At 41.1% G+C, this 15,712-nt stretch overlaps 2 protein-coding genes across 3 annotated transcripts in view; both read right to left on the bottom strand.

Annotated features, from left to right (window-relative positions):
• The window catches only part of atp9b (ATPase phospholipid transporting 9B), a 45,064-nt gene extending 41,507 nt beyond the window's left edge, over positions 1-3,557 (bottom strand). The window contains exon 1 of one of the 2 annotated variants that reach the window (XM_040121607.1): positions 3,465-3,557. In XM_040121607.1, the coding sequence (XP_039977541.1) occupies positions 3,465-3,544 (80 nt within the window). In that variant the 5' untranslated portion in view covers positions 3,545-3,557. Of the gene's footprint in view, positions 1-2,987; positions 3,050-3,464 lie in introns of those variants that run through there. The other variant, XM_040121608.1, reaches the window with a different exon arrangement.
• A 1,455-nt stretch (positions 3,558-5,012) lies between these two features.
• sall3b (spalt-like transcription factor 3b) lies at positions 5,013-15,280 on the bottom strand. The gene is made up of 4 exons (XM_040121841.1): positions 15,199-15,280; positions 7,611-10,604; positions 7,136-7,473; positions 5,013-5,756 (listed from the first exon to the last, which is right to left on the bottom strand). The coding sequence occupies exons 1-4, from the start codon at positions 15,278-15,280 to the stop codon at positions 5,364-5,366; spliced, it is 3,807 nt and encodes a 1,268-aa protein (XP_039977775.1). The 3' UTR covers positions 5,013-5,363.
• Between the last annotated feature and the right edge of the window lie 432 nt (positions 15,281-15,712).

Genomic DNA, 15,712 nt, shown 5'->3' with positions numbered 1-15,712 from the left:
ACTCAAACAGTGAAATAAATGATAAAGTGAAACAAAATGGGAATTCAGTCTGATTACCTCATAGTATTTATATTAAACTAACCACTTATTTTCATTAATTTTAACATCTCCGTTGAATTCCAGCATTCTCTCCCCCTCAAACTGATTTTTGGTCTCAACAAGTCCTAATTTCAAGAGTTCATTCTGGATTCTGAAAAAAAGCTTTAACAGAGTATGATTTTTATGACATTCTGTAAAATTCCCAGCCAAATTATTGTCAAATTATCATTTCCTCAACTGCTGTCTGAATAAAAGTAGATCAAATTTTGTTTTAAACTTATTATGTAAATGAAAGATTTTGCATTTCTCAGAACCCAATTATTTTACACATCTTTGCAGGGAATAAACCTTTTTTTTAATCTGACTAAACTTTTAATTCTAAATCTGGAACATTAAATCTTCCATCTTATTGAGAAAGCTGTCTGTAAAACCTTCCTTCCTAATCCTATCAGTTTTATTTGTCTATATAACTATATGTTAAGATGGAATATGCTTTTTAAAAAATATTTTTGGTGGAATACCTGGAACAGGCGGGAAAAACACTGAAAACCTTAAAAGTAATTCAATTGTGACTGTATTATTTCTGTATGTAGAGTTTGTTCGGAATGAGAGGATCGTGTGATTGACTTTCTGAAACATTATCATACACAACCTCGTCAATCACTCATAAATACAGTAAATCCATGTGCAAAAAATATGAACATAGTCGATGCTGAGAAATTTTCTAACAATAATGTAACAACAGTAAAGTCAACTTTCACTAAACTAAATAAACAACAAATAAACAGAACTCCTATGATGCAAACAGTGGTTATAAGGTGGTTATGAGGGTCTTGGGGACGAAATGTTTGTTGGTCCACCTTTACAGAGTAACCTAGTAGTTCAAACCATGTCACATGCAAGAGTATTGATCGCTATGGAGTCCGAAAGCAACCCCTGTTATTTCTACCAACAAGATAAAGATTATAGAAATGGCTCCATAACTGAATGTTGAATTGCTCCAAGCATATCTACCATCAAAATAATGGACTTCACCTAGCGAACCTGGCTCCATTCTAACCCTTATTTCTTCTGGTCTAGGCCTAAGATTTAATCAGAACCAAGGTTGGCTTAACGCTGCCAACATATAAGCCTAAAATTGTTCCCTGGCAGTAAGGAAGACAGCGAGCAGCAAAAAGAGAGGAAAAGGTTTATTATATAGGTTATTATATCTGAATATGGGAGGAGAGTCCCCACAACAAGCGCAAAATTTTAAAAAGACTATAAACTTAAGGGATTACACACATTGAATACTCAAAAAGCAGTGTTGGGTAGTGCAAATACTGAGTAATTTGGGCTGGTCAGATTTGGTTCCAAACCTGTAAATCAACACTTTAGGCTTTGACCTCAGCAACCACTGTGCTTGAGGCAATGTATGCATCATGAGCAACCACCAACTTTTGGTTTTTATGTATCGTTTACACACTGTTGGAACTTGCCAACAAGGTACATTAATAGCCCCAGTGTTTGCTGCTTTGGCACTCCCACATCTGATTACATAATAATTCAACTCTTAATCCAGTGAAAACGTGGGTTGGTTTGTAAAAAGGTTTGCTGGCTCTCCAGTGCAGCACAGGCAAAATTGCCAACAGTTGTCCACGCTGTCAATGGAAAAGCTCCATCAGTCCATCCATTCTCTACCAGCCTCACGGCCACTGCTCTATAGGTGCAGTCTGACCTCCAGAGTGAGGCCAGACAAGTTAACTACAGGGCCCAAAAAGCTGTCATGAATTTCATTCATGAGGGCAGGGGAAGGGAATACAGAGTGGCAGAGTTGTTCCCCTTACAATCGACATTTAAAGGTGATTTTGACAGAAGAAAAGAAAAAAAAAAAAAAAAAAAACCACTTCAAGAATCGCAGTTCTCATCTTCTATGATTCTGAATCGATTTACCAATGCCAAAAATCGTTATTTGTAATAATGTTGGTTAATAGTATTATGCTGATGGACGAAAAAGGCAGGACTCAAGATTGAGGGGACGGCAGCATTCAGCAGTGTACAGCGCACACATACTAGAGTCTTCTTGTAGTTCATCTTCAAAAAACCATTTAGGATTTATTAGCTTTATAATTAGCTTTGCAAAACTAAGGTGAAGTATTTTGGTAAAATGTTCGTAGCCCCTGACCTACAGACTAACAATAGCAGAGCAGAGAACTGGACTCCAGCACTAACAGACAAGACTGATCAATACACACTACAGCACTTTACAAAACTTCAGTCAACACTGGTAGGTGAAGACATTAACTCAGTCGAAAGCCTATTTCATTTCAAAAGCTCTGGATAATGATGCTTTCTCTGGTAGCAGCACCGCATCAGAGAGGCTTTGCTCCACTGCTGGAGATATTACGTTAACAACATAAACACAGCTGAGCACTCCGCTTTTTTCCTTTTCCCCCACGTTTACTCCAGAGTACACACACACACCAACTTCTGTTTTAACAAGAAACATTTCATCGGTGATGTTGGTCAGTAAGTTTCACTTTCATGTCATTGTTTTCATACGAGGACTATAAGATGCTTGCAAATTATTGCATTTAACTTAGTTCAATAAATCTGCATACTCTCACACATCTTTCTCTGCTTTTTTTTCTGTTTCTAAGACTTTCTTCAAGGCCAGTTAATTGTTTGTAATGTTACATTTTAGGACCTGAGTAAATGGTCTGGATCAGAAAAAGCCCCCCCCCTTAATTGAATCAAGACTCGGTTCTGAACCGAATCGAGACACCAAGAATCAAAATCGGAGTCGTATCAAGAGATGGCCAAAGATTCCCAACACTAGATATGTTTGCGTTGGGCTGCTAATTAAACAGATTTACTTATATTATTGTAATAACAGTAAGAGCCAAGGTTGCTACTGGGTCTAGAAGTACCTGCTCATGTACCTACTTCATGTCCTGTCCAGTCCTCACCTTTAGGGCTTTATTAGCTCATCTTCGCCATGTCTGAAAAATGAACCAACTGTTGAGTGATGACCACAGTGTGCAACAACACTTTCACAACATGTGACGAACTTGGATAGCACAGAGAAGCCGTCATGTGACTTTAAATTAAATGCCAGTGCAGTGGCAAAGATATGTCACTAACCTTCGCTAACGCACACTGACAGCTTGTACAGTTGGTTGGTTTGGACTAGTAAAGGTAGATTAAACATGACATGGGTTTTTAAGCTTTATGCGTGATGGTAAGAGCAAAGGAAGGAGGTGTCAGATGAGTACATACGAAGGAGCTGTCAGCAGCAGTGCTAGCAACACAAGCTAACAGCCGCGAACCTAACACAGACACAGAGCCCGGGAGCAAGCGAGGCAGCCTACTGTAAAACCTTTTAGACAAACGGCTGCTTTCTTCAGTACTCGACCGAAGGAACAGCCCAGCTGGCCCCTCCATACCTTGACTGTCTTGCTGAGTTGTAATACGTGATTCTCTTCGAGTTCTTCCGCACCGGATTTAACGGGATGCTGTCAGCCATCTTGGCTGGGCAGTACACGTCCTGACGTCACACTGGAAAAAAAAAAACGTTTAAGATTCTATGCTGCATTCACTTACTGCGAAAAAATTTTTAGCAACTGTGACATTGGTGGCCCGAGAAGACGTACTGTGACGCTCGCTTTAAGGTTAGAGAGCGTAGAGAGGTTATTTTTTCTATTCTCCCCCAGCTATTATGTTACAACGTAGCTCTTGGGCAACACATTTCTAAAACAAAGCAAATAAACGAAGAATGTTTGTTTTTTTTTACCGAAATTTCTCCTGATTGAATCTAACATTGTGGAGTCTTAGTTTTCCAGGAGCCCCGAAGGAAGCATATGTGATCGGTTACCGACATTCGTCACGGTCGCTGTGTGGTCAAGTAAACTTTAGAGTCTCTGATAAAATGAGACTGTGAAGCAATGTCCAGAGCGTTAACAAGACTTTTATTCTGCATAACACATAGTGTTACGCACTACAAACAAAAAACAAATTTAAAGCTTCCAAAAAGGTAGTAAGGGGCGTTGGGACTGTTTTTCCCCCCGTATAGTTAATCGTCTTCCTTAAACCCACACATTTTCTCATCAACAAGTCTAAGGATGACCACTTTGTCTTTACTTTGTTTATTTTTCATTTAAGTGCCCGATAATATTACAGATAAATAGGCTTAACGAAGCTCTTACTTGGTGTGTATCTCCAAAAATCATTCGCAACAGCCATTGCCCAGGAAATCGTGATTTATGTGGAAAAATTCCCACTTCCTGATGCGCTCCTGATAAAGGAATTCTTTTGCCTCTGAAAATTATTCATCCTCTCAGTGGAGATAGACAGCAGGTCGTAGAGTCATAAGGTTTGGAAAGAAATCGTTTTAAAAAACGGATTTGTACTTGTGCAAACATCCTCAAAATGGAATCTGATTGCACCAAAAATCAACTATTGTTATTATATGATGATGATGATGATGATTATTATTATTTTTATTATTATTATTATTTTATTATCATTAGTAGTAGTAGTATTATCTAGAATGTATTGTTTTGGAAAAAGCTGCAGCTGGAGAAGGGCATAGTTTTACTGCAGCCCACAACAAGAGAATGAAACAGAAACAAAATTTCAACAAATGCATTATGTTTGAGTGCACATAAGTAAACGCTTAGGAGTAATTTCTTTGGGTTAAAAAAAATTAAAATCCTTCGATTACAAAATGCGTACACTTGCAAAAGTATTTCTGCAGATGAAGCAGGGTGACATGAAAGAGTTCGGTCCATGTTGAACTTGTAACTCTGCTGTAATATGTATGAAGTGATGTGTGAAATGACATCAAGACAACTAATCTCTTTCACTGTTTAAACAGAGCGTGGTAGTGAACTGAAGATACAGACGGTTTGTTCTGTTTTTTATTCGGTCCAATTTCTCACCATATCGTTGACAACAGACCATTGCAGTTTGTCATTGTGGGTATTCATGAGCATATTTTGTGCTTTGCACCAGCTAGCAGCATTGGGCAGCTGTCCGGAGGAGATGGCAGACTCTTTGCATTATTGATTTAAACATATGTTCCCTTCTTCAGAGCAACCATACGTCAAAGCACCGTAGGAATTCTCAGGTACAAGTTAAACAATTTATTTAATGTATAGAAAAAAAAATTCACAAATGACTGCAAAGTAAAACAGCAAAATGTCAATACCCTACTATTCTCTGTCAATTGATAAAAAGTTCTTTTTTAAGTCTATATATGATACATAAGAGCAAACAAGATTTTTTACAAATACTTTAACGTCCATAATAGTTTGCATAAGTATTTCATCACCATTCAGCTTTATTCAATTGATTCCAATTTCTTTGCTGTCATCAATTAGCATAGAAAAATGTCTGTTATTTCCCAGGTCCATGCCTGTCTTGGTTAGACTGGTTATCGGACTTCCTGCAGTGCTCACTCTGTCCATGCCCGTAGTCAGAGGGTGGAGCTGAGCGATGCCTCTGTTCTGAATCACCGAGATCTCATTGTTTTTCATGGCCAGGCTGTTGGTGATAGCTGTTGCGTAGCGGTTCCAAAATCCAGGGTCTACATTCATCGCTCGAGCTGCCAGGTCCTTCTGAAACATCTCCCCAAACTTCACGGCCTCCCCACCCAGCAAGGCCATGGGGTTCTCCACCGACAGCCGCCTGCCTCTCCTGGCTGGTGCGTTGTTCCACATGTGGGTTCCCATATGAACCTGAAAATGACATATAAGATATTAGATTTGGTGGATGCTCTTATTCTAAAAGGCTAACATATTTAGCACGGACGGCCAGAGTGAGTATCAAAACCCTTACATCAAAACAGTTGGTACTTTATTCACACTGTTAATATATACTCACCTATTCTATATATTGATATGCTGATAGGTTTTTTTGACTGTTTTTATGTTTCATAGGGAAGTTCAACTAGTATGGGTTTTGAAAGGATTTAGAACCAAAATGCTTTGTCAACTAATCAAGCAGGTGGTGAATAATAAATTGATCAGCAATGATTTTAAAAAATCCTTTAAAATTGAAAACATTTTTCAAGGAAAAATGCCAAATACTCTTATATACTGTCTTATGTGATAACTATACTGTTTTATGTGATAATAAGCTCAATATCTTTGGGTTTTGGACTGTTGGTTAGACTAAACAAGCAATATGAAAATGCCCCCGTGGGCGCTGAGAAATTTTGATTTATCACTATTACCTGACATTTTATAAATAAAATGATCAATCAATTAATCCAAAAACTTATTGGTATACCAATAAATGATGAAAATCATTTTTATTTGCAGCCCTACTCTGATTTTTTGAGAAGTAAGTTGTCAATAACACACATTTTGCTAGTGAATCAATTGAAAAAAAAAAAAGGGAAGGTTTCAGGGTCTCCCTCAGCCTCAGCCATGGGACACTGCACCTCTCCAAACATGCTTCTGTTGTAGTCAGTATCTTGTTGCACTACATTATAAACAGGGCATTTTAAATTCCTGTAGAATCCTATGGGGACTTAGCTGAGACTTTTATTTTGACAGGTGCACATTAACACCTCTGGTGTAATATTTCTAATTTTTCTTACATTTCCTAAAGCGTAAATGTATTCTTTTGAGAATAAATATGTTGTAATGTAGAATTTGTACACTTTTGATTATAAGGGAATGTTCTTTGATTTAACGGGAAGTTTAACAACTGTTTTATTTTACAAACTGGCTTTACTGTCTTTTTTCATTTTTGACTTTTCCCTGGAATCTATGCAAGATAATTCCTGTGAATTAATGATTTGTTTCTCTACAACTGCAGAGAGGTTAAGCTGTTACCATGTATGATGCCTTCCATTAAAATGCTGTACTACACAACACAATGCAGTTTGACCCACTACACTTGTAGTACCAGCACTTAAAGTTTTAGTTTTAAGATTTATTTATTATTCATTTGTTTATTTAGCTGTAGTTGTGGAGGTCCCTCCGTCATCACATGAGTAGTCAGGATCTAATATTTCATGAAGGCCGTTATTTACCATTAAATATCTCAACAAAGCCATATATCAGCCTGAATCCAGACAGCAGAAAAGAAAAAAAAATCTGTTATCTACCTTCAGATTGCCTTTAGTGGTGAAAGCTCTTCCACAGATGGAGCAGACAAATGGTTTTTCCCCGGTGTGTGTGCGCTCATGAATCTGTAGAGCGCTGGCTGATGAGAAGTTCTTCCCACAGACATTGCAGTTGTGCTGCTTCGTTGTTCGCCGAGGGGGCGCGGGGCCGAGCAGGGAGGTCATTCCTTGGCTGCCAACTGGTGGATAAGCCCGAGGGATGTGGAGGCTAAACGGTGGGTGCTGACCTTCATTTGGGTTGCTTGTTTGACCGTGACCGTTCACCTCGGTTTTTATGGTGCCCGACGATGTGCTGGTAACCAGGCTGGAAATGCTTTGACCTGCAGTTGAAATCAAAGTGTGAAAGTTTCTTCCCTTAAACTGTGACATTAATCGAAGAAAAATATTTGAAGAGTATCTTGAACTTTTGCAGGTTATGACAGTTTCACTAAATTAATACATGGCATGCTAAACATACCTTTGTCTCTGCTCAGTTGGAACGACATACTGTAGGGAGTCTCTTCTTTCACACATAGTTTGCTGGGTTGTAATGCTCTCTGCTCTTGGGCCACTGCAGCTGCTGATGCAGAGGTAGGAGACTCAGATTGCTCTCTCTTCACTGAAGCTGTCAGAGGCTCTTGGGATTCTGGCCTGTTGTTGTTCACAGGAGGTGATTTGATCGTCATGCCTTCTGGGTTGCTTTGACTAGGGGACGCAGATGCATGAGGTGAACAGGAGGATTCTGACACATTTGGGCTGTTTACACTGGAATTCCCAACCCTTTTCTCTGATAAAGCGCATTTAATATTGAGCTGGCTGCTTTCATTAAAACCATTTGTTAGGGGTTTTATGCCAAAGGAGGGGTTTAGGTTTATAGTAGAGTCAATCATCCTCATTTGGTTCTCCAGAGCCGCTAAACTTGAAACAATGGTAAATGACTTAGGAGGAGAATTACAATCAGAGATCAAGGGTTTAGAGGGACTCACGCCTTCCTTCATATTTTCGACCTCCTCTTCATCTTCCTCATTATCATCCTCCATTGAAATGTCATCAATGAAGTCATTGCCGTTGCTGCTGAGACTGTCAAAGTTCTTCTCGTTGGTAGAGATATCACCGTCCATCTCCTGCAGCCCGTCTACAAGGGTTGAGTCTGGAATCTGCCCAACCATGTGCATTCGGATATGCTGCTGAAGAACAACAGCGTTGGTGAACTTCTTCTGGCAAATAGGACACGAGTGTTGCACCTGAACTGGAGGATTTTCTCTGTGAACACCAATGTGTGTCTTCAGGTTACCTTTGGTGGTGAAAGCCCTGCCACACACTTTGCATTTAAAGGGCCTCTCCCCGGTGTGAATGCGGTAGTGCATCTTCAGCGCACTCTGACAGCTGAGGACACGGTGACAGAGGACACACTGGTTGGGGTCTATAATCTTTTTGTCGATATTCTCCACCAGCTGCTGAAGCTTTGAGGTTTCAGATGTTTGCATAGAATCCAGGAGGCCACGTGATGGGTATTTAGTTTCATCTGAGTTGAGCGAGACCGGCGGAGAGTTGGGGAGAGGGGATGCTGAGGCGACAGGTTCAGGTGTGGTGGCCACAGATGTGATTGTAGTGCTGGTTGCTTCGGTTAATGGGTTGGCTCTCAGTCTTAGGGTGCAGCTTTGGGGCAAGTGTACTCCCTCTGTTTTCAGTATATTGGATGCTTCTGTCTCACGGTTAGACTGTGGAGACTCTGAAACAGGAGAGAAATGAGCCTCACTGCCTCTGTTGTTAGGTGACAAAGATACACATTCACCAGGAGCTGGCTGGTAGGGAGACTTAACGGATGGGGTTACACTTACAGGGTCATTTGAGCCTCCGATACTGGTAATAGTGGAGGAAAGTGGAAGACCCATCGTGGCTGACAGAGTTGTTACAACAGGTTTGCTATCCAGCCATGAGGAGACAGGTTTTTCCGGAGGCACGGACATTCCATAGGGAATCCCAGAACTTGTTGGCACATTGTCTAGATATTCTGGCACCGGGTAGGGGTTCATCTGAACATGAGGATACTTCTCTTTATGCCTCTGGAAGTGCACCTTTAAGTTCCCTTTCGTGGAAAAGCGATTGCCACAAATGTTGCATTTGAAGGGCCGTTCTCCTGTATGAGAGCGCAGGTGGATCTGCAGAGCGCTGTCGCTGCCAAACACTTTGGCACAGAATCTGCATTTATGCTTGAAGAAGGGTTCCTCTGGGCTGGGCTTCGTTTCAAACAAGGACACGTTAGGCAGTTTCCCTTTCCTGTGCTTCATCAGGGCTGCGAGAGGGTCAAGTGCATTAGCTGTGGCAGCGATGCTAGCCAACGGATTGGGGAAAATTACACTGCTGGGGGGGCTGTGAGGTAGAAATGGCAGGCTGGAGGATGAGCTGAGGAGGCTGCTCTGCCCCAGGGACAGCGGGCTGGAGGAGCTCAGTGTCTGAGTACAGCTAATGCTGCTGGTGTGTGGGCCTGTGTAAGGAGGCAGTAATGTGGAGATGCTGCTGCTGCTGCTGCTGGAGAGAGATGGAGTTGAATTTTTTGAGGAAGCCGAAGTACATGTAAGTTCTCTAAAGGTGGACTTCCCACATACAGTTTGTGAGGGGGTATTTTGTGACTTTTCAAGCACAGATGACAAAGACACAGCAGCCTGTCCATTAATGGTGGAGGGCATCGTTCCTGACAGTGGCAGGATGGGAGGAGGGATGATGCCTTGAGAGGGGAAAGGGTTAGGTGCCAGAGACAGGGATCTGGAGACTGGATTTAATGCAGCTTGTGTTGGTTGTCTGTTCATGATTGCTACCTGGCTACAGATCTGCTCAATAAGCTGTAGCTGGTGGACCTGTTGTTGCTGCAGAGCCAGCAGGTGCTCTAGGATCACTGGGATGGCTGTTGACGCTGCCTTCCCTCCTGTACCACTGCCGTGGATCCCCTGGGAGAACTGGGCAACAGCCACTCTGGTGCTGTGAAGGATCTCCAGCGTCACATTTGTACTCGGCACGCTGTAGCTGCCAGATGCTGACATCTGGGGGGGAGTGGACTCAGCTGAGTCTGGAGGCTGAGGGCTGGAGGTTGTAGTGTATTTGTCCTGCGGGCGATGCTCGAGCTCCATTGCTTCATCCTGCTCCCTGCTTTCCTCTAAATTATCCAGACTGTCGTTGTCATTCACCAGCCTCTCTCCCAGCTCAAAGCCAGCGTCTGTGGACTCCGCTCCAGATGAGTCGCTGGACGCAATGCTAGGGACCGGAGAGGGTCCCACAGGAGATTCCTCAGGAACAGGCATCCCTTCATTGTCCTTAACTATCAACACCAAGGGATCCTCAGTGCAGACTTTTTGATGTTTGCTCAGTTCAGTCCAAGTGAAGAACTCAGCACAGCATTTGTTACAGATGTGTGTTTCTTCACTGCTGTGGCAGCCTCCATTGGCCTCCTCTCTCTCTATGATTTCCATAATGCCTGGAAAGGAAATAGAACAAGATTAAGAAAGCAAAATTAATAATTTATTGTCCTGATATTTCAACACAAGGACCAATTTCCCTTTATCACATTGTATTTAATTCCCCACATATCCACTGTTGAATCCATCTCTCCAAACAACATATGTTGTGTGGACAAGCATTGTTCAAGCTGATCTTCAAATTCCACAAGAGATCCCAAAGTGTCCAAACATAACAGACACATCAAGATGAATTACAAGAGGGTTTGCATAAAATTATGCAAAACACTTCTAGAAACAGGTCATTTGAAGTAAAAGAAAACATCTTGGGTTTTTGTATTTCACCCATTACAATTAGAGTAGATACATATAGGTAACACTGTTATATTTTTTCTAACTGTGAAGCTACTTGAAGGGGAATCCCAGTTAATCCCAGTGTCTGAAGTTAGATAATAGAAAAGATAAAGTTTCCCCAACTATTTAAATGTTTACAGATGTTTTCCCAACTATTTAATCGTTTACAGTGTGCGTGCACTTGTAAGAATTCTTATTCTGTGAGCCCACTTAAAAAAATAAAATTTAACAGGCCCCATAAAAACATGGATTTAAAGTGTTGACAAAATGTTGACAAAGGTTTTTAACGCACACCCCTGTATTCAGATGTTAGCAAACTTTCAAAGTTCAATGAAAGTATTCTGACCTCTCGATTGTGCTTTCAGACAGATAATGAAATTCCATACAGCATTTTGATTCTCTGTGCATTCATACATTTCAGTAACGTGTCCCATCTTTAGCCAAAAACAATTGTGGGCTTAACATGTATTGATCAAAAAGTACAACATTTTGTCTTTATTCTAACTAGAAGTTTACTGCATCAGGGCAGTTCAGATAATGTGAGTTGAGCTGAAAAAAAATCACTAATTTGATTCTCAAATACTTTCCTATGATTCATTTTTTATTTTATCTGTTCCGAATCTGATCTGAAACTTAATTGTTTTTTTTTCCCATTTTCAACAACACCAGGCAATTGATAGTGTATCAATCTTAATGATATATCTCAATCTATATATCACAGCTTCAATAGACTGCATGGTGCTGTTTCTATTACAGTAAATACCAACGCGATAGGTGCGAAGTTTGCACAGTTTGTACAGGAAAATAAAAGTAGAGGGACCCAATAAAAGACCCAGAATATCGGATGTGAACAGGATATAACATATGGATTTATTGCTCTTATTCCTAACTTATGTGGCTGCGTAGTGTCAATCCACTGTTACTTTTTTAATCAAATTATTACAGTTTGTCATACCTGCAAAAGTTGCTGTGTACAGTACAACACATTTCAGTAACACTCTTTTTTGTTTCAGTTTCACATTGATCTTTAGACACCCAGTTTCCCTTTGTTCTCTTTCACAAACTGGTATCTGACATTCAGTGAAAAGATTTCAAGACTTTAGAATCAGTGCTGCATCTGTTCAGGCTTTGCCCCATTAGGAAACAGACAGCAATACCAGATGGAAATTATTGTTACAAACAGTCGGGCTTCCCTACACCAATTTAAGAATAACAATTTAAAAATTACAAAGATGGATATTTTACTATGAAATTTGATTCCTGCAATATTTTTGCAAACATTTTTGTTTCCAATTTGACAATAATTTGCTTATTTTGTGAAAAATAATTTACTTTCTGCCACATAATCATTAAGCATAAATTAAGACACCAAAGGGTGTGTGTGTGTGTGTGTTGTTTGTTGTGTGTGTACGTGTGGATGTGTGTGTGTGTGTGTGTGTGTGTGTGCGCGCATGCGTGCCTGAGTGCGCGCGTGTGTGTGTGGTCTACATATGTGCTGCACCTTGTTCTTAAACACAGTAAATGTGGACCTAAAGCAAGTTAAACACGCACGTGGGTTTGTGCTGAACTTAATATGAATGTGTGTGTATGCACTCCCATATGTGCAGGTAGTTTGTGTGTATATGTGCATATGTGTGGGTTTGTGTTTGTGTTTCCAAGTGTAGTCAATACACTCCAATTATCACTATGTTTCTCCTCCCAAAAGAATTAGTCCCAGTGTGCTCAAGCTAAACAAGGAGTGAGACGACTGTTATATTTACAATTATACGAATAAACCCAACAAATCCTCATGCAAACACACAGAACGTCTGTATTATTGATGAAATAAGTTAACTAAAACATTACAAGGTTTAGTTCTAAACTGTCTAACATCTGACGTAATAAAAACTGATTTTAACGTGTTTCAAAAGTGTTGTGAGAGTTGAGCGATTAAACCTATTTAAAAGTCCAGCTCATCAACAGTAAATAATCAGAGTCCTCGGTTCACCAAGTGGGTGGTCTGGAGATCACCAAGGCGATTCAGCAAACACAGGAGCGAAAACACTTTCACTGTTTTAGCTCAGGATTATTTGCGCTTTGTAAGGTTTACTTCCAGTGAAAGCAAAGTAAAGATCAGATTTGATTTAAAGCTCTGAGTATATTTCCAAATATAATAGCACAGATAGAAATTTATTTTAAAATGTCACCCTCACTCAATCCATAATGTCAGGAGCAGAAAACAGATTTATGAACGTTTCTTGCTGTGTGGTTTGGCGATGAGAGGAGAAAAAAAAAAAAAAAAAACCACGAAGCTGCAGCTGAAAAGCAAACAGGCTCTCGACCCAGCGTTAGCGCCGCTGTGCCTCTCTGTGTGACCTCTGGGCTGCAGAGGTCAATGGTTCTGATGTACTAATTGTGTTATGATCCAGACACGGAGCACTTGCCCCTCGCAGGGTGAGGCTCGCAGAGGTTAAGTCAGCAGGCTCAATCAAAGCCCATCTCAAAGTGGCGGAGCCCCCCGCCTGGCTGCAGGGCTGTGGGAGGGCCTGAGCAAGGAGGGCCTCGTCCACACTCAACACCTTCTCGCAGCCACAAATAATAATGTATTCGCATAACTCTGTATCTAAAAAACCCGGAACAAGAGCTGTGATGGTGATGTTTTAAATTAATGCATTAAAATGGCTTGATCTTTTCCAGGCCTTTTGCCACGGAGAAAAAAACCGACATAGTGCCATAAAAAATGTATAAAGCCAACATTAATATATATAAACGCAAAGATGTGAAACGAATCATATTACATTCGGATAATTTTGGTTCATTTCAATTACCAGACTATCAAATAGCATCTGGTAGGATGTGAAGCCTTTTTGAAATTTGTTTTAAAGTTTTCGCACCAAACGTAGAGAGCACAGGCCAAATTAATTTTAAAATTCAGTCAGTGTTTGGATAAACATTTTAATCTGATTCATCAGTTCAAAGGTTAATTTATGTTTAAATATTACTGCTGATATCAGTTAGTGCTCAGCTGGTTTGAGCTGATTAAAAAGGTTCAAATAACATCCAGGCTTTCCTGCATGTGCATGAGGAGAAAATGAAATAGTTGAATTAAATATTAAAACATTGGAAAGTAAGTAAGGCTTCCGCTGTATCATAACATAGCCTGGCAGAATGATTAAATAAGTGAGATGTTGTTGTAAATTACATGCATGATGCTGATAATTATCAATAATTATTATAAACAGTCCAGTGCAAAATGTTAAGCTTGAGAAATACGGGACACTGGGAGCTTAAATCTACACTATCGCTTGTTATTTCTTATATTTAAGAAAGGATTTGCACGGGATATATGGGTCATGTTAGTGAAGTATTACACTGAAATGCAGAAGTCCCCATGCATGTAAATACACTGGTATAATAATAATAAAAAATAATTACAAACATCCTGCTTGCGTTGAGGCCACATTTTCATTTCGCATCATTTGCTGCCGGTTTATGACCAGTGGTTCTCAATAAAAACTAAGTTTAAATAGTCGTCAGGAGGGCCACGAACCAAAACACGGAATAACCTCTAAGGTACGCTGGAGAAATAAATGCTCAACATAAAATACACCAGCAAGTGGCTTTTTCCACGAGTTGGTTCTGTATTTTGAGGGAGTTGTGCCGGCACAGCAGTCGAGAGCAGGCCCCGTTTCTGCCCATCGCCCCTGAAGCTGCTTGACATAGATGGAACTAAAATATGATAATAGTTTGGATTTGGTTAACTCATGGGATGAGCCATCGATTTGTCAGGTGTCGTTTGCTGTCTGTGGTCAGCACTACAACACAGTCCCGAGTCGCTATATCTGAATTTCGGCGACAGGGCAATAAGTAATTAAAAGATGCGCCAATCAAGTCCCATTTTGTGTCCTGATCATAAATCCCTTTTGGACTTTTTATAGTGTTTTTAGACAGACGCCGGACATGTGGAGGTCCCCTCTGGAGCTGGGCGATGTTAAAATGTAAAAAAGAAGAAATCATTAGAAAACAGGAAAGTGCAGCCACCTAAGTCGATTTGTCATCTGTTTAACTGGCAGGACGGAGTTTTGTCCACCCTTTCTGACATTTTTATACCTAAAGCCACCATCGCCGTCAGTTTTTGACACATCCCTGCACTTCATCGCGCTCTTCGCGATGAGATCCTTTACGACAGTTAAATGACAGTTCCTCTTGGGTTTACCAGTGGTCCGTGTGCAGCAGAAGTAAACCCCGTAAAATTCGCAGAAAGCCTCCCCGGACACCTACCGTTTCCGCAGAGGAGTCCGGTCTGTGTCGCGCCCTCGTCCGACTTGAGGTGCTGCGGTTTGGCTTGCTTGCGGCGGGACATGTTGATCCTTCTCTGCGACTCGCTGCCGCCTTCCGCCGAACCATCTACGAGCGGCGAATGGGACCCTTCGGAGGGAGCGGGGTCGGTGAAATAGGCGAACGGTGGCTGGCGTTGACGCCCGTGTGCAGATTGCGCATGTCAGTGTAATTATGATGGAGGAAGGATAAATGCTTTTACGACTCTTGCTGCCCTTCGCTGGGTGATTGGCCGCGGTCCAGCCAACTCACGCTGGATATGGAAATGAGGGATGGGGTTTAATAATAATTAGTTCACTTCCTGTCCGGTGAGCGGCTGCTTTTACGCGCAACTCCGAGCAGCTCCAACATGGTTCAGTCCGGCGAGCGTCTCATGCGTTTTGGAGCAGTCTTGGGTTGAACTTCGGTGCCAGATGTTGCGTCTCGGTATCGTCCGTTTAGGCTGAAAGTGGACTTG

This window comes from Xiphias gladius, chromosome 24, assembly GCF_016859285.1.
Source record: "Xiphias gladius isolate SHS-SW01 ecotype Sanya breed wild chromosome 24, ASM1685928v1, whole genome shotgun sequence".
Classification (NCBI taxonomy): Eukaryota; Metazoa; Chordata; class Actinopteri; order Istiophoriformes; family Xiphiidae; genus Xiphias; species Xiphias gladius.
Note: the sequence above shows the minus strand (reverse complement) of the source record. Positions and strands in the feature narration are given on the sequence as shown.

Bases quoted from the DNA above. Each gene is read 5' to 3' on its own strand.
- sall3b (XM_040121841.1), bottom strand. From the start codon at position 15,280: ATGTCCCGCCGCAAGCAAGCCAAACCGCAGCACCTCAAGTCGGACGAG. The intron at 7,474-7,610 runs GTATGTTTAGCA...TTTCAACTGCAG, and splicing joins CCAACTGAGCAGAGACAAAG to GTCAAAGCATTTCCAGCCTG. The intron at 5,757-7,135 runs GTAGATAACAGA...TGTCATTTTCAG, and splicing joins CCACTAAAGGCAATCTGAAG to GTTCATATGGGAACCCACAT.